The sequence below is a fragment of the Amia ocellicauda genome, chromosome 9 (assembly GCF_036373705.1).
Source record: "Amia ocellicauda isolate fAmiCal2 chromosome 9, fAmiCal2.hap1, whole genome shotgun sequence".
NCBI lineage: Eukaryota > Metazoa > Chordata > Actinopteri > Amiiformes > Amiidae > Amia > Amia ocellicauda.
Window position 1 is genome coordinate 14,735,575 of NC_089858.1, and position 27,595 is coordinate 14,763,169.

A 27,595-nucleotide genomic window follows, 5' to 3' on the forward strand; every position below is an offset into this window, starting at 1 on the left:
GGTGGTCTCCTCCTCCAACAGACGCCAGGAGCACGAGTCAGGGAATAGCTATCAGCAACACAGAGTAACGAGAAAGAGAGCCACACAGGGAGAGGAGACCGTGCAGACAGAGAATGGATTAACGCTGCCACAGATAAGAGTGGACAGCAGTTACAGGATGGAATTACTGAATCTCCGCTGAGACGAACAAACAGGATCAGTGTGCTTTTCATCCTGGTTCAACTAAATGATTAAGTTAAACTATAAAATAAATAAAGCAAATTATAAATGTCTTTGGATGTTGTTCATCATAGAAAAGCAGAGAAGAAAGTTCTGCTCTTTGCACAGCTTTTGACATGTGTGTGTTGCAGACGGGATGGGTGTCAGGCAGTGTGTCCAACGAGAGGGGTCAGAACAGAGCCTTTTGATGTTTGCTCCGCGTCTTGCAATTATTTTGTTTCTTTTTTTTTTGGATCGGATTAAAGAAACCCAACCACCTCCTTGCCCCTGAGTGACAGCCCAGTGGGCCCTCCCCCTACACCCAGTTGCCCAGGGAGGAGCTGGGATTGTGCAGGAGCTCTCAGTATCTCAGGCTGTGCTCAGTATCTCTCAGGTTGGCAGAAGTTGGGCAGAATTCAGTTAGCCCCAAGGAAGGGAAGACTAACAAGACTGGCTGAGATACATTATCCCACTTATCATAAATCAGGCCGCATACATCTGTCTATCTGATAGAGCTCCATAACACCAAGTTAGTTGGTTAATCCATGTGTACACACTGGGCTCCAGCGGCGTGCTTTGAAAGGTCTCTAGCAGATAATTCCCATGTGAAATGTGATCCTCAGAATCCTGTGTTATAGGAACTGTCAATGTAGAACATTACATTAAGCAGCTAACTGCATATCTAATCTCATAAGGATAGTTTATGATGACAGTGATGATTATTATTATTATTATTTCCATCCTTGTGAAATTGCTAGATATTGAAACCTGCCAATCATGGCCTTATCAGAGCTGCTCGGTGTAAAAGGGAAGATTTTGATGGCTTCTGAAACCCCCGGGAGCTCAGCAGGTCTGTGCCGAGATGTTTCACGTGTGTATTATGTGTCATCTGCAGTTAATTCGCACTGAATATTGTCAGTGGTGTTGCAATAATAGTCAGCAATGCTGAGAGCTGCAGGACGTGAAAACACAGTGTTTATCATTATCCCCAGTAGTGCAAAGCATTAACATAGATCCTTCTATTTGTATTATGTAAGTATTATTTTATTTGTTTGTTTATTAGTTTATTTATTGATTTTGTTCGTACTTTCGTTCTTTATTGGAATCGACCTCTGCCAAGAAAGCTCTTTATGTACTCGCTGTTTTTACAGTCCTGGGTTCACAGTTCACAGCTGTTGATGTTGTTGTTTTTCAGAAGCCCAGATAAGCAAGATCTTCCAGTCAACAACATTTGAATGAATGCTGAGAATATCAGTGTGAAGCAGCTGATCCACTGGGTCACTCTCGGTGTGCAAGGGATCTGGGCTGCTGGCTGCTGGCCCTGTCCTGGTGTTTGCTGTTCCAGGGGCTGGGTGATCACAGTTGTGATTGCTATATGAGCTGTTTTATTGGGTAGATTAGATGCATTCACTTAAATGCAGAATTATTATTAAATCCTTTATTTTGTCCCTGCAGACATCTCTTCATCGTGGCCCAGGGTCATATTAAAGCCACAGTTAATCCAGATGATAAATCACAGTCTAGATACATTTGTTTGATGGATACAGAAAGTTTAGTATGTTTAGTAGTTGATGGATGTCTCAATTCCAATTAAATATCTTTTCACCCAGAGATTAATTCATTCAGAGATCACACTCAAAGAGGACACACTTTCATCATTCTTCTGCATTCTGCTCCTTGGTGCAGTGTGTGTTTGTAAGTGTAATTGTGTGTGTGTGTGTTTAGCATCCTATCTAGCCTGTCTGAGGGCGAACACTCATCACTGTAGGAAGAAATGACACGGGCACAGGGGAGGGAGGGGAGGCTGTGCTGCTGCTGCACTTGATAAACTGCGACTGAGGAGACTAGAGGCTGACAGAGATCAATTATTCAGAACTCTTATCACTTAATTAATTCACTTGCACATTCATTTAGGAAATGTATTGTAAAAACACTGAGAGCTGCCTGCTGGCCTGTGAGATGCATTTTTATTGCTCTGGATAAAAAAGTTTCAAACGACTCCTGGCAGACACTCTCCAGACACGATGCAGATGAAGAGGACTCCTTCATCTTCTTCTTCTTCTTCTTCTTAGTATTATTATTATTATTATTATTATTATTATTATTATTATTATTATATAATTAGTAGTAGTAGTAGTAGTAGTAGTAGTAGCAGCAGCACCTGCAGAAGTATTAGTAGTAATATAAATAGTTGTAAAATATATTTGTTTAAAAAATGTATCAAATATTTGTATTTCTGTGACAATAATATATAAAAACAGCATTCTTTACAGCATTCAGTATAAACATAATTTTAAAATGTTTTACTGACTGAACAGTTTGGCAGACAACAACCAGACACAGATCCCTACACACCTGCACAGAATACTTGAAAAATACGGAATCTTGTTCAAATTAATTAATTAACTTATTTTAGCTGGCACACCGTTCTACATCGTGATAACTGAATTAATGTCAGAGTTGCATTCAGCTATCAAAGAGATTTGCATTGAACACATATTATTAGTAGTGGTTTAAAACTAAAATGTTTTGTTTTATGAAAATGTCTGTTTTCCACTTAACTAGTAGATAATTATAGACCACACTTAGTCACATAAACATATGTACAGTATGTGTGTGTGTCTGTGTGTGAGTGTGTCTGTGTGTTTGCACTTCTTCCAGAAAACTCTGTTCATGTTTACGCAGCTCACGTGTGCTGAAGCTCAGGCCACCGGTAATAAGGGGAGGCACTGGAGTGTACAGGAGCTGGATAAGGCAACGGGGAGCCTGGTGTCAGCAAAGCCTGAGCTCTGGGTAAAAATGTTCCCTTCTGCAGTCAGATATCTAGTGCAGGCATCTGCTGCCTCTCCTCACAAACCCTGGAGCAAACTGTTGCCTTAACCCCAAGCCTATCTCTAACCCTGAGCACTGGATCAAACTTTGAGCACCTGTCCACACTGCCTTCTGCTGCTGTGACAGTGCTGTGGCTGTTCAAAAGGCTGTTTCTAATGTGCCTGGTGTCTGTTTCAGCTAAGTGAATTAATCTCATGACCCCGTGAACTCTGCTGTGTGCCTGGTGATCTGACTGGCACCTGCCATTTGCACAGATTGAAGATGGGGCGAAGACTGGTGTCACACTGATGCCTGCACTGGACAAGGATCAGCACATGTAAAAAAGGGAAACAGAGCGACATCCCTCACGAGCATTTTCACAATCTGAACTAGAGTTTACCTGGTGCTTTCACTGCGTCACTCTCCTCTCTTGACTGCCACTCCAGTTAGGAACACTTCTATCCTGTAGGAGACAGCAATTAATTTATTTAAATCAGTCAATCTTTATCTAGTATAGCACCCGTTTCAGTGTTGCCACAGTATATATATATATATGTTGTTGTTTTTTTTTCTCAATCATGGCCATAGTGTAGAGATGTGTAACAATAAAATAACGGTTCTATTGATTTAAAAGTTTGTGTTATTATTATTTCTAATAGGCTGTAGCTGATATTTAAATAAATAAATAAAATAAATAAAATCACAATACCAACTTACCTAGAACACAAAGAAATGCTGATATAACTTTATTGTTAGTTTATTGTGGGGAACATCACAGGTCAGGACAGGAGGACGTATCTGGGACAGACTAAAATGAATGACAAAACGGAATGCCCATTGACTACCATGGGGAAAACAGAACGACGGTCTATATCTCCTGATTACGCTTTCTTTAAAATAACCTCATATAAAACATAAAAGTGGAATGACATGGAATGACAGCCACTTTCCATGGAATTACAGGCCGGGAATATCGAAAACGCACTGATAACATAGCATAGCGCAAATAGGTTTGACTGCCTATATATACATTCTGTCATCTACAGTTATGTACACTGCAAGTTCAACCTTATCTGAAAAAATAAACTAAATTGGCAACTGTATGGGGTGGCATGGTGGCAAGTACTGCTGCCTCACAGCTCCAGTGGCTCCAGTGGTCCGGTCCTGAGTCCCAGTTTGGGGGGCCTGTCTGGTCACTCTAAAATGTCCTGTTTGTGTGTGTGTGTGTGTGTTGCCCACCGATGGCCTGGCGTCACATCCTGGGTGTATTCCTCCAGATCGGCTCCGGCTTCCCTCCAACCCTCACCAGGATAAGTGGTTTTGAAGATGGATGGATGGCAACTGTATGTAAAATAATGTGATATATTGAAACAATTGTAAATAACCCTTAATAAAGTGTCTGCATAAAAATATTAATAAAGATTTTTAATATGCAATTAAAAGCAGAAAAGACAGACAGCATTATGATAATTAACTATTTTTATTCGCTTTGCATACTTCAGAAAATTATATTGTTAATCCATTTCTTCACAGTAATTGACATTCAATAAGTAATTTATATTTTATTCCATTTTAATATTAAAGCAATAGGTTTTATTAAATCAAATATTAAGTATTGTGCATTTTATTGCGGTAGATAAGGTTTGTTTAGTTTAGAAAGTAAATGAACCAATCAAATGAGAGAGGGCATGGTTCTTTGTTGTCAATGCAGGAAGTGGTATCATCGAGCTTGCCTCTCAACAAACCATACAACTTCCAAAGTATTTCATCTGTGAGACCTGCTTGTAAATCAATAGGTGTGTGTGTGAAACAATCCTATTATGTTTGTCATGTGTTTTCATTATTCCAGGCCTTTCATTCCATGGAAATCAGCTGCCATTCCACTTTTATGTTTTATATTAGGATATTTTAAAGAAAGTGTATTCAGGATTTTAGAATCCCAGTCTAGGATTTGGAGATACAGGCAGTCAAACCTATTTGTACTGTTTTCAGTGCGTTTTCGATATTCCAGGCCTGTCATTCCATAGAAAGCAGCTGTCATTCCATGTCATTCCACTTTTATGTTTTATATGAGGTTATTTTAAAGAAAGTGTATTCAGGATTTTAGGATTCCTGTGTGGGATTTGGAGATATAGGCCGTCCTTCTATTTTCCCCATTGTAGTCAATGGGCATTCCACTCCCCAATTATAGTCAATGGGCATTATGTTTTGCCATTCATTTTAGTCTGTCCCTTTATTTCACAGAAAATCTCTTTCCAAAAAGCAAATTGCTATTAAGTACGGGTTTGAAATTTGTGATATTGTCTGATATTTCGTCAACATTGCTGAATGATGTATTCATTGTGATCGTATGTACGTTTACCGTTTCAAAGATCAGTGCTGTTTTGGAAATGGATGTATTGCGTTTTGATATAAATCAAGCGTGTCAAATGTCACGTTTTGGGGGGAAAAAAACAGTTTTAGCATTGGGATTACAAGACATAACTCGTTTTAAACTGTGTATACTACGTGAAAAAGGTACCCTCTAAGAGTATATTCATAGCAAGAAGTTATGTGTGGAATTGGCTTAATTATCACGTTTTGCCACGAAGCTCTAATAGGGGTGTAACGATTCCATACATTTTCGATTTGTTTCAATTTTCGATTGTAGTTATTTTTCTTCACACACTTGTCTCCAAATCAATCTTTGTGTCAGGAAATCAGGAAATAACTTATTATCAGGACAGGGCAGTGGCTTTGTGCAGGTGGGACTTTACACCTGCCTTGTCACCGGTCTCATCTGAGATTGCCTTGCTTGAGAAATCTGACAAACGTGACAGATGGGTTTGATCCCAAAAGTACCAAGAACACATCAGCATCAGAGCCTTTATAGCACAAGACAGTTTAACCAGCGGACTGTAAAATTAATCATGTAGCTCTGCGAATGACTAACAGAATTGTATTGTTATTATATTATACCTGTACAGTGTGTAATTTTATCTGGGACCTTTAATCATTCCAATAAGGCCTGTTGGATTATGTGCGCTTATTTTAATGTAATGTAGTTTCCCGTGAAATAGAACTGTCCTTACAGATCCTGACGGTTTGATTTATTTATTTATAACGTTTATATTTATTTACTGATTACATTCCCTTTCAATTGTTTCAGAGTCAGACTTCATTTAAAGGCCCCTTTCTTCAGGTTAAAGAAATACACCAAGTCATGTGTGCTTTTGGTGATTTGTCTTACTATTTTAATTCGATACTAAAGTTGTGTCCTTGTTTTTCAGTGTGCTGTCAAATCTGTCACTGTGTTCTGACCCTGGCCAGGAGGACACCCTGTCTTCTGGTTTGCATATCTGAGCACTCAGGTGACTAATACCCCAATCACTAACTCTAACTCCAGCTTTGTGCTATACATATGTAACTATGTACAGTGATTCTGTCCCATTCCCATTAAGTTGCTTGTTCTTGTAAAACTGAAATTATCTAAAAATATTGATGTTCATGGATCATGGAACCCGTTCCAACAGATCAAATCACACCGTTAAATCGATAGGTTTCTCGTCCCCAAATAAAATGGAAAAAAAAGACAGTTTTATATCGAGTGAGCGTCAAGAAACGCCGGTTGAATGGATTAATCTTTTTACGCGTATCGTGAGAAGCGATCCAACTTTAAAATGCGGTTTAAATGCTACCTTTTCAAGCAGATACTTCAAATACAATGTTGACGCAATAGTGTCAATTAGCAGAGTTAGTACGGAGCTGCGTACTTACCAAGTTCCCTGCAATTGACCCACAGTGTCTACCCTCTCAGTCCAATTGTTTTCAGTTCAAAATAATATGAATAACTAAAGAAGTCGCGTTAAATCAGTTAAGAAATACATTATTAAATACATATCTCAGCCGGGGTAGGGGGATGAAACCAGCAGAAGGTTGCACAGTGGAGTGGAAGTAGATGATCAGACCGACAGAAGGAAATCCACCGCACTGTACAGATGTATTGAAGCACTATAATGTAGACTGTATTTGGGTAATCCGGAGATGGGTGTGTTGTAAGTGTACCTGAGACGGACATGGCAGGATGGAGGAACAGTGCTCGCTGCACGGGGGTGGGGACCTGCAGTCCAATGAAGGATCTCCCTTCAATACAAGCTCTCCAGCTCCCTTCTTGTGTTAACCAGCACACATAGGTCAGGTGCACTGGGACTAAGATATACAGCAATTCATTTTGTTTGAACATTGTTGTTATTAAATATATATTAATCAGGATTTGGTTTTCTATTGGGAGGCATGCTAGGTACCAGCTGGCAATAAAATCTTTCCCAGCTACAGGATTGGATATGGTCCTGTGAACTGCAGTGCCTCCCTGGGCGTGACAGACAGCCTGCTGATTAGAGAGGGCAATACCGATTTTCACAAAGAGGTTTTGTCTTAAGCAGGTACTGTATAGACCTATTGTGTACCTACGAAACAAACGCTGGAGCATAAAGAGTAAGGGTTTGTCATAAATGTCATGCATTTTTATTTTTTATGATGCCTCCGTTTATGAGCCTGATTCTTATAATAATATATTGGTTGTTATTAATAATAGACTATAGATAAAAGGCAGTAAAATACACTGGTAATTCTAAAAAAAAAAAAAAAAAAAAACATGCTCGCTTTTATCGCTGCAGCAGGTGGAAGATCACACACAGCTATTACATCTGTGAATCATGGCCAGTTCGTTTTGCACTAATAATAACATGAACCATTGTGCATGTTCCAAAACATGACGTGATGCACCCTCCAATAAATGCAACCACAATGTAAAAGCAATGTTAGTGTAGTGAAGTGGTACATTATTATTGAACCGATTATATTATAATGTTTAGGATAGTGGGGCCTGGGGATGCTACCAAAAAAGTCTAATCCACACTCCTAGAACTAATGTGTTAAATTTAACATATTCTGTGTTTGTTCAGGGACAACACAATTGTTAAAATTAACCAAAGCCCAACACAATAATCGGGGAAACCACATTATTGTGTTAAAAATACACATTATTGTAATTTGGTAAATTGTAATACAAAGTTGTGTTGTCCTTGAACAGATACAGAATGTGTTAGATTTAACACATTATTAGTTCTAAACGTGCACAGTTAAGAGTCAAGAGTGGCGGTTTTAGTACTTTGCTATTATACGTGTTCGCTAAATAATTATTTAAAATAAATTATCTATATAATTCATGTTTTAGTGTGTGACAGCAGGGAAACTGGTAACCCGTCTGCACGCAGCGCGGCACTGCTCAACGTGCGCCAATAAAAGATGCATCTGATTTATCTGTGCCTGCAGCCACGTACACCCGTCAGCTTCAGCAGCGCTTGTGTGCTTTTGTCGTGCCAATTAAGTTTGAAATTAGACATTCTTGATCTCTCTCCTACACTGACTTTTTAAACGTAGGTCTGTCTCTGGGGTAGGGTTGGCCTCAGCAATGCTCAGGGTTTGCTGGCTCCCGCTCCGGAGTAGCGCCAGAGGTTCACCTCCAGCTCCAGCTCCAGGCTGGCTCTTGGGCTGATGGAGACCTCCTGCTCCAGCTCCGGCTGCTTTCATCCAGCTCCAGCTCTGGAACCACAAAAAACAGTGCAAACTAGGATGGGATCGTTATTTTTATTTTTATTGTTTTTTATTGTCTTGTTTTGCTATACATCTAAGAATATAAAAGCCATATGAATATAGAAATCTGGTTTTTAAGCTTTTATTTACTTTTTTTTTTTAAACTTTTGTGTAAATAACTGTTAAACGAGTTTTTTGGAAAATGTCCGGTAATTTTAAGCACTGTAATCTATTGGCTATGTTGTTAAAAATCTGTTATAATCACTGTACGATTAGTCATCATACCCCCGTCCTCATCAAACCCCCAAGTTGGCGTTTTGGTTCCCCCCCCCCCCCACTTACTTATTTTGCAAGTGGTTCACAAGAGATGTGTCCTGTGATTATCTAATCAATTGTTGAACTGAGTGAGAATGTACGGTGTCACAGAATTAAAATTAATGGAAAATAAAGTATTATGTACTAATAGCTGGTGTGAGAACTGATTACGGCTCCAGCAATGCCAGCTCCAGCTCCACTCTGGCTCCGGAGCACAACTAACAAAAACTGTCCAGGCTCTGGAGCCGGTGCACAGCCAGCCCTACTCTGGGGCCCTAATCACCTGCCTTGGAGCATTGAGGGAGGTGTGTCAGCTGTGCCGTGAAAGGCATTGGGGGGTGGAGAACTGCAAAAGGTTGGGGGGCTCAATATGAGACCCAAATCCATGGGGCAGCAGTGAGATCTGTCGCTTGTTTCCCTCACCTAGGTCTCCGGTCTCGGTCAGTCACTAACCTACAAATATGCAACAACAATTTTGTTCCCACAGTAAACTCTCTCTTAGCCCCATCCGCTATACATGCAGCACTATTTTATTAGGGTATTTCACACATAGACATGTATATATAATTACAGATCCTCTGATTGCACTACTCGTTGAACATGCAGCCTGCATTTTCCTGTGCTATGCTGGGTTATCATCCTGATACCCAGAGTAGTGGACAGGACTCTGGACTTCTACGTGAAGGATTCAGTTCCAGGTGGGCGACACTGTTGCTGTACCCTTATGCAGGATACTTTACCTAGATTGCTCCTGTAAAAACCCAGCTGTATAAATTGGTATCTGCAGAATGATGTGGTGTATTGTAAGGTGCCCTGGATTCTCCACACAATACACACCACACACACACACCTCCCCATGTCTTCACTGGCACCCTGGGCTTATCAGACAGGCTGTCACATCATTTCTCATGATGAAACTGAGATTTGAAGTTTAATTTCCTTTTGCACGCATGTCCAGGCTGCTGTGCCCTTTACCTGCCTCCACCAGAGAGACAGATTGAAAACTAGCCTGCTGCTTTGACTCCATCCCGAGAACTTTTTAATAAACCATTTTCTTGGCTGCACAGAGATTACAGTGGCCCAGGCCTCTCGCTACAGCACCACTACATACAGATGGGTCATTGGCAGACCTTCTCAAATGGAAGTGGCTCTATAGATGTCTTTCTCTTTCCACACAGTTCAGGTGTGTGACCTCAATCACAGAGTGCAGATAACAAATGCCAAGACAACATTAAAAGTGACTGGAATATTTACATCTCTTGATATAGGCCTTCCCCGCGACCCTCACCAGGATAAGCGGTTTCGAAAATGGATGGATGGATTGTTACAGACCTACATAAATAATCCCAAACCGAGTATGTGAACTGGACACTCATGCAGTCGACCCGTTAGTCTGCCTTACAGAGAACAAACTAACAAAACAAAAAACAAAAACAGAGCTAAAATAAAATAAATGCCAAACTATATAAAAGAAGGTATGATTCTACAGTAACATAAACCTTGTCTAAAACAATATATCTTCAACTCTCCACGCCTGCAATACGCGTTACTGCCACTTTAAGGAGTGCTGGTGAGAGGCATGTGTTAGAAAGCAGGCACCCGAGTACGCCTCTGAGTCAAGCAGTGGGTCTACCTCCTAACTCCCGGTCCTGGCGCCGCACAGGGCTCTGCGAGTACCGGGCTGGAGCACAGTGCAGAGCGCATGGCGTGCAGGCAGGAGATGAGGAGAAAGCAGCTGTGATATGCGAAGTTCCTCTGCTTCTCCCTTTCAACTCACACCGCAAGTGTTTTAACACTCTCTGCCAACTGCCAGCATGGACGGGGGCTCACTGTTCTCCAGCAACGATACCTACATCTGGGGCGACAGTGCGGGACACCTGAACCACACCGGCGACAAGGACGGGGGCCCGGAGGTGGTGATAGTGCCCATCGTGTTCGGGGTCATTTTCCTCCTGGGCATCATCGGGAACACTCTGGTGATGATCGTGATCGGGAGGATCAAGTCCCGGCGCTCCAGGAGCATCACCAACACGTTCATCCTGAACCTCAGCATCGCGGACCTGTCCTTCCTGCTGTTCTGCGTGCCGTTCCAAGCCACCATCTACTCGCTGCCCGAGTGGATCTTCGGCGCCTTCCTGTGCAAATTCGTGCACTACTTCGTGATGGTCAGCATGCTGGTGAGCATCTTCACGCTGGTGGCGATGTCGGTGGACAGATACATCGCCGTGGTTCACTCCAAGCGCTCGCCCTGCATCCGAAACAAGAAGAACGCCTCGATCGGTGTGGCAGTGATCTGGGTGCTCTCCTTCGTCTTCGCCATCCCGGTGGCACAACACCAGACCATCACCAGCCACCAGGAAGCCCCCAACAGCTCGTTCTGCTGGGAGGAGTGGGCTGACAGCGCCACCAAACACACGTATAAAGTGACTATTTTGATCATTGGGTACCTGCTGCCCCTGGTGTTAATCACATGCTGTTATGCAAAGGTAAGGAAAGAAAGTGAACCTTCTACCATTTGCATTGTCTGGGGGTTTGTTTCTGTTACTGGTTGTGGTGGGGAAAGGTGTGAAGCCGTGCTAGTGGGGGAGGCGAGGCGCACTGGTTGGCTTTACGCACGCCTGCCTGCCTGTCTCACTCGGACGGGCTTGCCGGAGAGCGCAGCGCACAGCCTGTGGGGGTGCCGACGCGCAGGCTGGGATTAGTGGTGTGTGCCGATTGTGTGCTTAAGAGCTTCTAATTTTCTTCCTGACTGAGTCGGAAATAGTGATCTAAAAACAATAGTTTGAAGAGCCGCTGATACATTTGATCCTCGCCCACTAAAGACCTTTGGAGCCCCTGCAGTCTCATAAACCTTGATGAACACGTTGATTATTTTCATTAAATTGCAGAACATAACCAAAGTGCAACCTGCCCCAGTGTGCGCAGTCCAGACGCACGGCAGTGTTCCATTTGTTTTGAAGATGCCAATTACGCATGACCCAGGCGCGCACGGGCACTCATTAGGGCAATTATTAACCACCATTCAAGTAGCTCCTAAATTCCGTCATTGGTACTTTATAACCCACTGACATGTGTTGAGAATTAAGAGGCTGCCCTGTACTTGGCCTGCTATACAGATTTGTATATACCTTTTTGAATGTAGTCAGTGTAGTACCCGAGACCAATAATGCCTTGTTTCAATTTAATATTTTTTAGAATGCAACGTGCATATCCAACTCACTTGTGGCAGGATTAGTGCTCTTGTTTTAATGTTTGCATAGTTTGAAATGCATTAGTCTAAAGCCGGTAACTCATATTCACACGCGTGCCATCGACACTTTGGCTATTCCTGCAACACTCTGGCTTTCCCTTCCTTATCTGTCTTGTATTTAAACTTTGGATGTATGTATTCAACTGTATGATACATCCAGTTGTAGAAGGAATACTCACAGACTTTTTACACTTTGAATTACAGAAGCAGTTCAGCACATGCATAACTATATAAATACATATATCTGTGCACAGCTATCAAGTCAGCAGGGGGGAAAACTATGACGTATTTCGTAGCCGCACTCACCGTCCGATTCAACTCCGAGTCAAGTTCAGATATGCTGCAGGGCTAGACGGACACTATTTGATTCCGGTTCGGTTCGGCTATTTCCCAATGCACACAAGGCATAAGACACCTGGAAACACAAGGTCATTGCACAGCGGCGACCTGCAATATTGTATTCACATTGAAATTAGCTTCAGCTGCACACCTTCCCCTTTGCGCTCTAGCCCTGCGTTCACGTCATGTGGAAATTACGGTAGAAACCACATACACTCACCTAAAGGATTATTAGGAACACCTGTTCAATTTCTCATTAATGCAATTATCTAACCAACCAATCACATGGCAGTTGCTTCAATGCATTTAGGGGTGTGGTCCTGGTCAAGACAATCTCCTGAACTCCAAACTGAATGTCTGAATGGGAAAGAAAGGTGATTTAAGCAATTGTGAGCGTGGCATGGTTGTTGGTGCCAGACGGGCCGGTCTGAGTATTTCACAATCTGCTCAGTTACTGGGATTTTCACGCACAACCATTTCTAGGGTTTACAAAGAATGGTGTGAAAAGGGAAAAACATCCAGTATGCGGCAGTCCTGTGGGCGAAAATGCCTTGTTGATGCTAGAGGTCAGAGGAGAATGGGCCGACTGATTCAAGCTGATAGAAGAGCAACTTTGACTGAAATAACCACTCGTTACAACCGAGGTATGCAGCAAAGCATTTGTGAAGCCACAATACGTACAACCTTGAGGCGGATGGGCTACAACAGCAGAAGACCACCATGCACCATGTCACAAAGGTCGAATCATTTCAAATTGGTTTCTTGAACATGACAATGAGTTCACTGTACTAAACTGGCCCCCACAGTCACCAGATCTCAACCCAATAGAGCATCTTTGGGATGTGGTGCAACGGGAGCTTCGTGCCCTGGATGTGCATCCCACAAATCTCCATCAACTGCAAGATGCTATCCTATCAATATGGGCCAACATTTCTAAAGAATGCTTTCAGCACCTTGTTGAATCAATGCCACGTAGAATTAAGGCAGTTCTGAAGGCGAAAGGGGGTCAAACACAGTATTAGTATGGTGTTCCTAATAATCCTTTAGGGGAGTGTACTTGGTCGGAGCAACAACCTGATAATGTTCACGCCATGACCTCGAATGAACCCGTTCAGACGCCAAGATGGAGGTTTTCTACATATTGTGCTCCTAATAATTGTCTTCAGATTTTTCACAGCATACAAATATACATACTACATTCAGATACACAGAAATACAGAAGGTATCAAGAACTTACCAAAATGTGTGGTTTTAATGTCATAACGTTAGTGGTATTGTGGTGGCTGAGTTATGGCTAGTGACAGCCATAGTGTAGTATTTATGAGATCTGGGGCTTTACCTAATCTTAATAATATTATATAGCACCATGTTTTCCTCTGACTGCAGGTGTGAAAAGGTCCAGGCCCTTCACAGACCCCCCTCTTCTTGCTTGCTCTCTCTCTCCCTCCTGGTTTTCAGTGTGTTCAGTAAGTGAAACAATCCAGTGAGTGATGTTTAATGCCACAGACTTGATGCCCTGATTGTTGGGCCAATTCTTGTCATGCACAGATTATACAGACCCGGAACTTCTGCTCAGTGCCGCAACCCAGAGTGGCCTGAGTGCTCGATGTTGCTTACGGTCATGCACAATGTCAGCACTGCAACACCAGTATTTTAATGGCACCAGGATGGATCATATTCACGTAGACAGGCAATGATACAATAACTGGAGCTTCCACTGCATCCCCAGGGCCGGGATCAGCATTCCCACTCAATTAAAGGTTGTGTGATGAAATTATAAAAAAAAATAATAATAATAATCTTCAGCTGTGCCATTCTTGAGAGGTAATGCTTCTGTATCTATTCCATTTTGAAACCTCTTGTTTGATTTTTTTTATTATTATTATTATTATTATTATTATTAACATTATTATTAACATTATTATTTTCTTCTTTTAGGTTTTGTACCACCTTCATAAAAAAGTGAAGAACATGTCCAAGAAATCTGAACGCTCAAAGAAGAAGGTAGGTCTGCGCGAAGCTCTCCCCAGTCCCTGCCAGCAGCCATGCAGTCATTTTAACTGCTCTCCTCTTAACCCCGTTTCCAAAGACAGAGCAAATGCAGTATAGTGGAGTATAGTACTGCCTCTTACCTAAATCCAGGGAGCCCTGGTCCTTGAGAGGTTGAAGGGTTTTCAGTTGTGTGTTTGACATAAACACAACCCTGTATAACTGATCAGAAGTAAATGATTCAGTCTTTCTAAATGTCCAATTTAAGGGTGAAATATAAAGCCTACTTACCTGGGCTCTTTAGTGCCGGGGGCTGCACCTCCCAGCCCAATCTTGGGCCTGGTTAGTTTTCACTTTGCTTGTGCCAGACAGGACATCCTTACAGTCGAGGTCTGAAGTACTGGGTTTACAGCACTGCAATGGTGCTCCCTGCACTGTGCTCTTATCAATGCAATTAAGAGACAGTGGTAATGAATTGGAAATTAATGTGAATGTTTACTTCTAAGTCCCTCTCCTGGAAACATCAATATTCTGAAAGAAAATGTTATAAACACACACAGAAGCATGTGCATGTTTGAATGTGTATATGTATGTGTTTATGTCTGAGTCTGGTCTCTGGATTGAAGGGTCATGGGTTCAATCCTATAACCAGAAGCATTTTAATGCGACGGCTCACAGATTATTTGTCAGATTCCTGGAGTCAAAGTTTCCTAATGTGTGGCAGCGTGGAGCATGCATTCAAATGGAGCTGAGCTGCCAGCTCTGTCGCCCCACAAAAGTGCTCCTCTACAGCACCAGAATCTGATTCAATAATCAACAGCATCAAAATGAAATTGGAAATCGCTTTACAAAAGTAGTATTTATTTTGACCCCAGGGCAGATATTCTGTATTGTTGCGTTTCCACCTTTAAATCTAATCTTAGCATTGAAAGGGCATTATAGACCCCACCTCCCCCAGGTTCCGCGGAACCAATTTCAGAACCTGGAATTAAGTCTGAATGAGTTACATTTGCTTCTTTGCTGCTGGTACATCTGATAGGTGACTGTGTTGCCAATGACTACAGAGGCAGTGTGTTTACCTTGAAAATAAAGGCAGGGGATTTTACTAGACTGAGACCGCACACAACAGGAGATGGTAGGTGACCCTGGGCACAGTAAGACTGCTAATTTTGTGAGGCCTGTAATTTTAATAATGAGCAACATTGTCCGAAAATGTGCTTAATTTCACATCTTAATAAAAAGCTGTAATCAGTAGCCATAGCAACAAATTGCTGACCACAAGACTTAGATAGTGGACTGTCAATTAGTTAAGAGCTTTACTTCACAGCATAATATTAATGTAATTACTCTTCTTCTCATTAAGCCTCTGTATTTCACACGGTCCTTTTTCCTTCTGAGCAGGGGAGCTCACGCTAGATTTTCTGCACAGAGAGGAGACCACCTTGATCTGCTTAATGAAAACTCAGATTTGTTTAGTTCTTTAGTAATATTTACAGTGATTTGTTTATATATATATATATCAAATACAAGTATAACAAAAGAGCTCTCCCAAAGAGTTGTATACAATTGAAAAAGATTTACATTTTATGCGTTGAAAATGGCATCCTGTACTCCTGATTAAAGCTACTTCGCAATTTCTGACAACAGAAGTGTACACCTGACCTTTAATGGGTCTTTAATGAAAGTAAAAAATAAAACAAAAGGAAGGAAATTAGTTTAAAACTGAAATACATATAAATATATAAATATAACCGACGTAAGGTCCACAGTGATTGTCTGGTATATTGCACAATTGTCTTGATTTCTCCACAGGAGGTTATGGCGTGGGGAATGCATGTTGTAAATGAATAGCAAGTCCATGTCAAGATGGTTTTGTCACACTTCTCAAAGACATTTTCACACATGTTACCATCCAGAGTTAAATCCATCATACACATTGTAACCTGTTATTGTTGTGCTTCACAGCAGGCACACTTTGGTAGCCGAGGCCAGAGTTTACAAAATAAATAACAAAGCAGAGGGAAGACACATGGAAAGATATATTAATTTCAATCGTTCAAAACTACAACATCGGGCAAGGTCTCGGGTAGTAACAGCACAGCTCATATCCCGGGATCTGTACAAATCGAATTGCCATCTTGAGTGATTTTTTTCCTTATTAAGCTGCATCATCATCAATTCATCCAGAAAAACTAAAAGAACAAAGAAGAGCAGACAGAAATGTAACTGTCACAGGCCGAGGGGACTTCAGTGCCTTAAAGCTCAGGGAATGGAAAATGCACTTTAATCTTTCTTGTGCTTACCACTCTGGGAAATCAGTAAGAGGAGTAAATGAAGCTGGAAACAACAAAGAGCAGGAGTGTGCAGGGCTGGGGGGGCCTTCCACTGGCTCAGTGGCCTTGGAGATGCCATTATCCAGAGCTGCTTCCAAATACAATAGCATACACTGCATCACCAAAACGTCTGAAATCAAAGTACTAACTGCAAGAAATCACGACAGGTCCAGAACTCACCGTGTAGCCTGCTCTTCTGAGCCACACAAGGAGTGTGCAGGGTCCTAATCCTCTATACAGTGCCCTGTGAAAGGTGGGCGCACAGGGGGCAGCCAGCTTCTCATTCCACCCGTGAAGAGGGGAAAATGTGCCTGTTGCTTAAAATGATGTTGTCTCTTCCTGGTCTAATCCTTCCCTTCCCATCCTCCTCACCCCACACAGTATAAAATAACACTCCAAGAGCAGTCTGCAAACAGGCCGCTGTCTTCAGAAACAGTGCCTGGCATCGTGGGTCCGCTGCAGGGTCGGGACTGTGAAGTACCGCGTCAGGGGGCTGCGGGGCAGTGGGGTGGCTCATTCAGTACTCATGGGCTGCACTCTCGGCTGCAGCAACAAATGTAAACGAACCAAGTATAGCCTGTTCAGCAACAATGAAGTACCCCTTTAGTGCTTAAGAGTTGTTAAGTTGTTTTTGTTTCTAAAATCTCATCAAATCATTCACAGCCTGCGAGCGCCAAGTAGGAAATCATCCCATTACTGCACCTTTGATGTGAAGTGTTTCCCTGTTTCCCTCCTTTAAATCAGCTATTCTAGTGACCTCACTGTGACACCCAGCGAGACTCTGTGCTGTCTAGCTTTGGAGTGGTATGTCTCCATCCTCCTGGCATTGTTGCTTTTTCAATAGTTTATTCCTTTGGCAGATGCCTACACAGGTTTACAAGGGTACAGTACAACAATCTATGCAGTGAGACACTCATTAGGGAACCACAATAGGTGACAACAGCAGGTCTCTGACTCCTCCCAGGCACCCTTCATTAACGTCCCCAGGCATGCAGCCACCGCAGATACACCGAAGAGGGCCCTTGACTTTAACACACCATCTTAGCAAAGCCAATAAATTAAACCTCTCCGTTTAGTACAACAGCCTTCTTCACTGTGATGAGCTCTTTAAAATGGAAATTAAATACAATGCATATGCAAAGGACAGCTGGTCCCCAGGTCTGTGGATCTGCGAGTGTGGCTGTGTTTTTATTATAGTAGGAGATATAAATACCTCTGTGGCCAAGGAAATGAGGCCTAATGCTTCCCCCCACACACACACACATATTCACATTTGTACTTAATTGAAAACAAGTGAATGAAAATGTCCTGATCGAGTGGATCACATGACACCTGTTTAGCTGGGCTGTATCCTCATGTGCATCATCTTCCTTGACTGGAAATGGACAGAACTGACATGCATTCCAGGTGTATACCAATGCCCAGTTTTCTTGAGGCAATTTATTGACGGCAGCAGATTAGAGTTTTCATGGGGCTCTTACAGGGCAGGGGACTGCGCTGGCTGGGGTGCATGAGAAACTTGAAAACACACTTGAATCGCACCAATCAAGCGGACACGCTTCCATGGAGAGAAAGACACGTGCAGTAATTACCCTGAGTGGGACATATCAAGAACAATAGTGCTAGGAGAGACTGGCAGTGTGTGGGTGGAGGGTAGCCCTTGTGGGAGGTGGTAGGAGAAGATTATGAGTGTGGGGAAGGGGTCTATTTTATTTCTGTGAGTGTTTCCTGTAGCACATCAGAAGGGGGTATTTTTGCTCTTAGGAAGGTGAAGATTGTCACTGTTTTACTTGAGTTTGATCTCTTTATCCCATCTTAGTCTGTGCCTGATGTCCCAGAGGGGACTGGAGCTGCCCTTGCTGGCTGTGTGGCAAGGTTGGCCCGAGTTCTCTGAGGTGTGCATCCGCAATGAGGCTCGGCTCTGACCCGTTCCCCTCCCACTGCCTCCGCACTGCCCTTGCTCGCTGCTGCACATTTCTTTCCAACTGTATTAAAATGTTTTTAATCGCTTTAAGTTTAATTTCAGTTTTGGATTGGGGGAAAAATACAATGCAATATCTGCTGCCTTTAAAATTGGAAATGAAACTGGATACAGTGTCTCCTTCATTAGACGATTATCATAAAAACTCTATTCACCAGCTGATAAAGAGCTGCTCGAGAGGATCTTGCTTATTAACAATGATTATTTCGTATGCATGAAATTATGAAAAGCTTTGTAATGGAAATTTGAGGTGACTTGGGAGACAGACATTAAGACAAGCTGCAGCTCAAGGTGAGGGAGCAGCGGTTCTGCTACTGTAGGGCTGTGTTGGTAAGCACTTCCCTCTCAGGCATGCCTTCCTGCCTGCCTTAGCTTCCTGTCTCCGTGTGGGACGTGTGGAGCATGAGGGACTGTGAAGGCCCCTTGGCCGTGGTTAGTGGTTGTAACAATTCACACAATGAGGATCTGATTCAGGACAGGGTAAGAGATGGATCTGGAATGCACTATATGTTTATTTATAGAACAAGAATAACATAACTTTCATCTAGAGGAAGAAAAAAAACACTATCAGCGGTGCTCCGTTCCTTTGTGTGCCCTTTCATTTCTTTCCCTGTTCATTTTGATTCAAGTACCTACTTCTCGGCCTGTAGTACTTGCCTAGCTAATAGAGTGGGGGAAAGGAGGCGCACCCACACAGATCCTGCACTTGAAAACCATTTTGCCTTCCAATGTGAAAATGTTCTCATGTTTATATTTAAGGCATGAAGAATACAAACGAGGAACAGGGGGAATGTATTGTATTGGGCATTTAGTAAGATATCCAGCTGTTGTCTTTGTAATTGGCTCTTTTTGGGGGGGTAAATTAAATGCCCGATGCCCTGTCCCTCCCTCCCCGTACTGCCCAAGGGATCCTAATGCAGGGAGGGGGTGGCGGAGCTGCAGTCAGTGGTGGGGCCTGGATCAAGTCCCCATGTCGTCAACCCTGTTTTAGCCAAAGAAGATCAAATTCCCTCAATCTGGAGACTTTCCCTTCAGACCCTTGGAGCTCGGCCGGCCTGACTCCCAAGGGACCAGGCTGGTCCTCCACAGGATTGAGTTATTGCAGCAGACTCCAGGGCTGGCGTGTTACAGCACGGGAGCGGCTCTGCGGCTGCAGCCCTGTGAACCTCCACAGGCCCCCCTCATTAGCCAGGGCTGACAGTAATTCTGCCTTTACTGGAACACGACTACTGCAGGGAGAGAGCAGGGGAGAAGGAGGGAGAGGGAGAGTAAGACTCGGAGAGAGGGGGGAGATCTGGAAATTTACCTGTTTGTATTAATAATGCTATACTTCTTATGATGTAGTGAGAACAGAGTTGTATTTCTTGTGGTGTTTTGTAGTGGGTTCGGGGCTGTGTGGTGGCTCCAGTTCTGGGTCTGAGTTTAACATCACAAGCACTCTATGCACATCACTTCAATAGCTGCTAGAAAGGTCAGCTCAGCCCGGAGGTGTTCACTTTGGAGTCCAGGAGGAACTCTCAGGACTGCCCCCGGGCATGCAAGTTAATATTTCATGAAGTTATGACCATTGAGTTAATGTGTTACTGAAACATGGCAGTGGAAAACATTTACTATGACATCACAGGAATTTTGTGCATGGCTTATTTTTTCTTAATTAAATGTGAATTAGTCCCACAAGGCAGTCAGGAAAACAGGGCTGCCTCCATATGTGCTGCTGAGTAGCCCTCTCTGGGTGCGCCATGGCAATCAGGCTGAGATTCAGCGCTGAGACACGGAGGATGCTCGCAGTTGAGCGCTCACTGTTAGCGAGAGGACGGTTCTCACTCTGGCGGCACCGCCCACCATTCCCTCTGTGCTTGTGCCCTGAGTGTTAGTTTTGATGCTGTAGTTCTGGTCACAGCTGAGGCAGTGAGATGGGAGCTGTGTGCGGAGCAGGCAGGAAGCAGAGGAGACAACTGTCAGGTGTGAAAAGAGGGTTCAGATCATTTCACAGACATGTATAGAGTCTGCACTGAGGCTGACAAGCAAGAGATCAAGACTACCATGCATTTAGTGTGAAGTTTTTGATACATGGGCAGTGCTGAAAACTCCTGGGACCACACACTGAGCCAGTTTGTCTTGGCTACCCCTCTGCCAGTCCTAATGATAATGCAGAAGCATTTACTTTCAGCCTTTACTGAATATATACAGTGAGGGAAAAAAGTATTTGATCCCCTGCTGATTTTGTACGTTTGCCCACTGACAAAGAAATGATCAGTCTATAATTTTAATGGTAGGTGTATTTTAACAGTGAGAGACAGAATAACAACAAAAAAGTCCAGAAAAACACATTTCAAAAAAGTTATAAATTGATTTGCATGTTAATGAGTGAAATAAGTATTTGATCCCCTATCAATCAGCAAGATTTCTGGCTCCCAGGTGTCTTTTATACAGGTGACGAGCTGAGATTAGGAGCACTCTCTTAAAGGGAGCGCTCCTAATCTCAGCTCGTTACCTGTATAAAAGACACCTGTCCACAGAAGCAATCAATTAATCAGATTCCAAACTCTCCACCATGGCCAAGACCAAAGAGCTGTCCAAGGATGTCAGGGACAAGATTGTAGACCTACACAAGGCTGGAATGGGCTACAAGAACATCGCCAAGCAGCTTGGTGAGACGGTGACAACAGTTGGTGCGATTATTCGCAAATGGAAGAAACACAAAATAACTGTCAGTCTCCCTCGGTCTGGGGCTCCATGCAAGATCTCGCCTTGTGGAGTTTCAATGATCATGAGAACGGTGAGGAATCGGCACAGAACTACACGGGAGGATCTTGTTAATGATCTCAAGGCAGCTGGGACCATAGTCACCAAGAAAACAATTGGTAACACACTACGCCGTGAAGGACTGAAATCCTGCAGCGCCCGCAAGGTCCCCCTGCTCAAGAAAGCACATGTACAGGCCCGTCTGAAGTTTGCCAACATCTGAATGATTCAGAGGAGAACTGGGTGAAAGTGTTGTGGTCAGATGAGACCAAAATCGAGCTCTTTGGCATCAACTCAACTCGCTGTGTTTGGAGGAGGAGGAATGACCCCAAGAACACCATCCCCACCGTCAAACATGGAGGTGGAAACATTATGCTTTGGCGGTGTTTTTCTGCTAAGGGGACAGGACAACTGCACCGCATCAAAGGGACGATGGACGTGGCCATGTACCGTCAAATCTTGGGTGAGAACCTCCTTCCCTCAGCCAGGGCATTGAAAATGGGTCGTGGATGGGTATTCCAGCATGACAATGACCCAAAACACACAGCCAAGGCAACAAAGGAGTGGCTCAAGAAGAAGCACATTAAGGTCCTGGAGTGGTCTAGCCAGTCTCCAGACCTTAATCCCATAGAAAATCTGTGGAGGGAGCTGAAGGTTCGAGTTACCAAACATCAGCCTCGAAACCTTAATGACTTGGAGAGGATCTGCAAAGAGGAGTGGGGCAAAATCCCTCCTGAGATGTGTGCAAACCTGGTGGCCAACTACAAGAAACGTCTGACCTCTGTGATTGCCAACAAGGGTTTTGCCACCAAGTACTAAGTCGAAGGGGTCAAATACTTATTTCACTCATTAACATGCAAATCAATTTATAACTTTTTTTGAAATGCGTTTGTCTGGATTTTTTTGTTGTTATTCTGTCTCTCACTGTTAAAATACACCTACCATTAAAATTATAGACTGATCATTTCTTTGTCAGTGGGCAAACGTACAAAATCAGCAGGGGATCAAATACTTTTTTCCCTCACTGTACATTACATTGGCGCTGTGTGTAGAAGTCACAGGCTGGAAATGAGTCCCGGGCAGCTCAGGAATGTGTTCTTGTGCATCAGAGTGCCCAGCTGGGGGGAGCGCAATAAGCAGCAGTCATTGTGCTTCTGCCCAGACTGTGGTGGGTTTTGCTGTAGACTTAAATCTAGAGCCTCCTCCCACAGACACATCCTCCCAGCATTGTTCTTGCAAAAAATGCTGTCCCTGTAGCTCCTCAAAGAGAGAGAGAGAGGGTGAGAGGGAGAGATGGAAGGAGAGAAGGGAGAGGTAACAGGGGGAGGCACCAGAGCTATGCAGTCCTGTGAGACTCGAACACATGTGGTGGACTTGTGGAGGCATTCTCACAAATTGATGCCTGGCTGTGTTGTGGTGTATAGTGCTGACTTTCTGTGCTCGCATGCTTTAGTTGCCAGTCAACATTGGCATGGCACTGCGCTTGCATAGGCGCTCCAAGGGCTACCCCTCCTGCTGTCAACAGGCCTGTGAATGACAGAATTCCACAGCACTCTTAAAGATCCACACTGCATGCAAGGGGAATCATCTGTATGTGTGAATAGTCAAAGCCAGAGATGGCATTACTGTAAATGAAAGCTGGAAGGAAACCTTTAAAATAAATATTAGGACTGTGGGATTGTAGTCCGCGATAAAGCCGAGGTGTGTGCTGATGTGTAATCCAGTGCTGGGGGTGGGGATGATGGAGAGCTCAGACTTTCCCTTAGCCCCTCCTCTCCCACACAGTTTCCTTCCCCTGACCATTGCCTTTATAAGGTATAGCTGAGGTCTTCATATTGCCTTTTCCAAGTGTTATATATATATATATATATATAAAATATGAAAATATCATTTTCTTAAAAAAAAGATGGAACTTTTCCAGGAAACAATTAGACTTGGTGACGGAGCACAGAGAGGAGCCCAGGCTTTAATCTCAGCACCAATAAAAAAAGAAAAGAAAAACTGGGGAAAGTAAGAGAAGATTCTAAAGTGTTGATGCTGCGCTGCAGTGACTGGTATGGGGTCAAAGTGATTAAACCACAGCACGCAGCTGAGTTGGTCCACGGGCATTGCTGTTGCTTGCTGCTGCAGTAGAGCGAGATTGGTTCTGTTAACCTTTAGCTGGCAGCTGGGCACTCTGAGACACAAACACCATCAGCAGCATAATTCTCTCATTCCTGTTCGCTATCTGAACCCACCAGCAACAACCATCTCCTGCATTTAATTTGTCCTAAGGAAAAACAGGGTAATGTGGGCAGCGTTCAAGGCTGTGTATTCGTCTCCAGAGACCAGCACCCACATCACACTCAGCACTCTCATCCTACTTCCCAGGAGCTCCATCTTTTGCCTTTGCGTCTACCAGCAGGGCCTGAGACACTTGCCTGGGGTGGGGGGGCATTGCTGCAGCATTGCACTGGACCACTGCTGTTCAGATTTGATATATAATTAACAAATTATGTAATCCGTGCCACAGCATCTCATTGTGTAAGGGGGCTCAATGAGCACATGAGCCATATACCATGACGTTGCTGCCATAGACGTTTGAAGAGTGTCCAATCCCTTGTTCATGGTGGCTTCTTTCAATACCGTAAAATCAGTGGATTTACCGATGTATCTGTATCGTCTGCCCTGATAAGGCAGCAGGTGCAGTAGGTGGAAGATTAAATTGTTAATCTTTCTTCATGAGCTTTGTTTTGTGTTTGCCTATCAGTAACAGAAAACGCACATGTAGTGCCCGTCACAATCCGTACAACTGAAGCCGTTCTCCCGAGGGGCGTGTAACAATCGGTTTGACAGCCTGCAGTCGCCCGTGTCCCTCTTCATAAGGAACTGGGAGCTAATTAGAGTCAGGGGAGGTTTAGGATTCCTGACAGAGCTCAGCACATCATACAGCACACTGAGTCAGAGTATGTTCATGATTGTTTATTTATTTACTTATTTATTTATTTTTCTGGTGCCATTGAGGGCTTTCGTATATTTTAAAAAATACAAAGAAAACTGCAGTTACAGTGCATGTTTAATACTTGTAGTTGTGCTGTTGTGCCTGTTGTTATTGTGACTGCTCTCAGTGAGAGGCAGTGGCATAGTGTGTGTTTTTTTAATGTAGTGGTGCAAAGAGGCAATTTCAGCTATTGATAGATGCAGCACAGGGACAATAACAGTGAGTAGGATATATATTTTTCAGATCCCCCCCCCCAAAGCTACTCCACTGGTGAGAGGAGTGCAGCAGCATCGCCAGGCAAGGTGTTCTCAGGCACAGAGAGGCTGCTCCAGGGAGCGTGAGTGCTAACCTTATTACACGCTCATAGGGACCTGCAGCCCAGTGCTGTGGGCAGTCAATCGATAGACAGCGCTGAGTTTCAGGTCAGGCAGACATGGCCTGTTGATTCCTCCTTGCAGTCTGCCCTGCCCTTTACAGCCCCCTGCCTGCTCTCTCTCCCTCGCTCTCTCTCTATCTCTGCCTTTCTCCAACCAGCTGTAGAAGAAAGCACATGCTCACCATTTCATCCACTTAAACTCCACTGCCTTCCTCTGCGCTCTGTGGCACGAAGGGAGAAATGTGCTGAATATTATGCGAGTTGTTCTACAAATCTGTAGGACACTGCTGAAAAAATTTACAAATTTTACACTTTTCTACACCAATTCTTGGTATTGAATGGCAGTACACTGTGATTGGAAACCTATTACAACAGGGATGATGTAAATATTGGGAAAAGCTTTGCAGTTTCTGTGTATCAGGCCACAGCGGGAGTCCCTATTCTTAGCAAGCCCTGTTATTGAACAGGACGTACACTGCAGTGTGGTGTAAATACCAGGCCCTTCATAATACGCAAGATTTATGCTCCCAAACATTTACGTATTGTGCCATGTAAACACTGTGGCCACGCAATTCATTTTAAATGACTCAGATGCAAATAGGATGCCTTAATTTGAACTGCTGTTCTGTTTATAATAAAACCAGGAATCAAACCAAATATATATATTTTTTCCTGTAAGGTATTGAATATTGTGTACTTGAACATTCACACCTTTGGGCAGGGTAAATCATGCCAGAATAAGCCATGATAGGTACTGAGCCAGCTGCAGGTGTTTCTCAGGATGTGCACACAACAGCATCTGAGCAGTCAGTAGCTGTTGTTTTTTGCTTGGCAAATAATACTGATCATGAGCGAATGCTGTGTTATTTGACATTACTGTGCATCTACAGTTGTGCTCTGAATGCATGAGTAAGGACACTGTTAACGAGCATGTGTGCATAGTACCAATAATTACATTTCAGTTTTAATATAATGTAGCTTTTTTTGCACATGTGAACTGGGATGTGTGTGTACGTATTTGCATATGTGTGTGTGTCATGACACATACCCCTGTGTTGCAGACGGCACAGACAGTGCTGCTGGTGGTGGCGGCGTTCCTGACATGCTGGATGCCGCACCATGTGATCGCCATGTGGGCGGAGTTCGGGGACTTCCCGCTGAATGATGCCTCCTTCGCGTTCCGCATCCTCTCCCACTGCCTGGCCTACGGCAACTCCTGCATCAACCCCATCCTGTACGCCTTCCTGTCCGAGAACTTCAGGAAGGCCTGCCAGCAAGTGTTCACCTGCTGGTTCCTGTACCCCCCGCCGCCCGAGGAGAAAGTGGTCCGCATCCGCATGGACAACTTCTCCACCACACACTCCACCACCAACGTCTAGGCTGGAGCCGGCACTGAAGCGTGGGGAATGCCACAGCTCTTACACAACACAATGAGGGTCTGGAACCAGCTGCCAGACTTTTTTCATGTCCCTGTAAATAGTGGGTGTATGTATTGAGTGGACTCCTGTGTGGGGCCGCAGTGGGTGTGCACCAGGACTGAGGCCCTTTGCACAGGGCAGTTCCACACGTCAAGTCTGCCCCTTTGACGAGGTTCTGCTCTTTCCTGCTGTGAAAAGAAAACCTGGAGCACAGGGAACCGAATAAGATTCTGTGCTGTGTGCTGTGCAGGGGTTTCCACCAGGGAAATTCAAGATAAATCGATTTGATCTCCATCCAGCTAGATACAATTGAGGGTGTAGTGTTTCTAAAAGCAACACCTGTTTTTTACACAAAGCTGCAAATAAATAAGTTATGGGTGCACACAAGTCCAGCAGTCCGGCCACTGCGTTGTTTGTTTCACTTTTCATGCATCAAAAACATTAGGACAGACAGGACTCCTCTGGCTCCCACACAGACCTGCCCCCACCCTCTATGTTTTCCATTTATATAACCCAGCTGAGAAGGTCACTAGGTTTCATCTCTAACAATTTACTGTGATTCTCATTATGTTTAAACTGGGCAGTGCAGCAGTGTATGCCAGTGGGGGTGGGGTGGGGGGATACATGCCAAAGCTTTAGAGTGGCTCTGCTGTTCCTGTAGAGACATACACATACACACACACAGCTCTCCTGTCTGAAAAACACCAGCTCTCACACACACACACCACAGCCCGGCCTGTCCGTGCTAATGGCAGGTCTCCATGTGCAGCTACACATTTAGGAATTCGTTAGATCATTCTCTTAGTTGCAGGCTTTCCAGGACCCACTGTTGACAATTTTTAACACACTAGTGGCAAAAGCAAAACTCACTCCAACAAGCAAAAACAAGCAGAACAAAAACCAACATTCTGTTGGGCTTTAGATGAAAAATAAGAACAACAGTGAACAAGAAGGCTCCAGTTACTGTGTTTTTTGTATTGTACGTGTTTTTCCAGTTTTGTGTCCGTCAATGTTAGCTCTATAACCCCTGTAAGTGATGGTGTATTGTGAAGAAAACAAATCATGGAAAATAGTAAAGTGTCATGAACATTGTGAAAATAAAAACATCTCAGTGGTGAATATTTGATAAGTACAGTAGAACTACCCAAGAGTGTGGATTATTTATTGATCTCGATTCAATGTGTCCTTCCTTCCATGCCTTCTTCACACTCCCTTTTCTAAGAGCTTTGCTTCAAATGCATCTTCAGCTTCACTGAAGGGGTTGGCTAAGATTCAATACGCTGGCA

At 43.6% G+C, this 27,595-nt stretch overlaps 1 protein-coding gene across 1 annotated transcript; it reads left to right on the plus strand.

Moving 5' to 3' along the window:
- The first annotated feature begins 10,522 nt into the window (after positions 1-10,522).
- Positions 10,523-27,446, plus strand: galr1b (galanin receptor 1b). The gene is made up of 3 exons (XM_066713386.1): positions 10,523-11,384; positions 14,426-14,491; positions 25,953-27,446. Exons 1-3 carry the CDS (start codon positions 10,713-10,715, stop codon positions 26,268-26,270), a joined length of 1,056 nt encoding a protein of 351 aa, XP_066569483.1. The 5' UTR covers positions 10,523-10,712; the 3' UTR covers positions 26,271-27,446.
- The last annotated feature ends 149 nt before the right edge of the window (positions 27,447-27,595 follow it).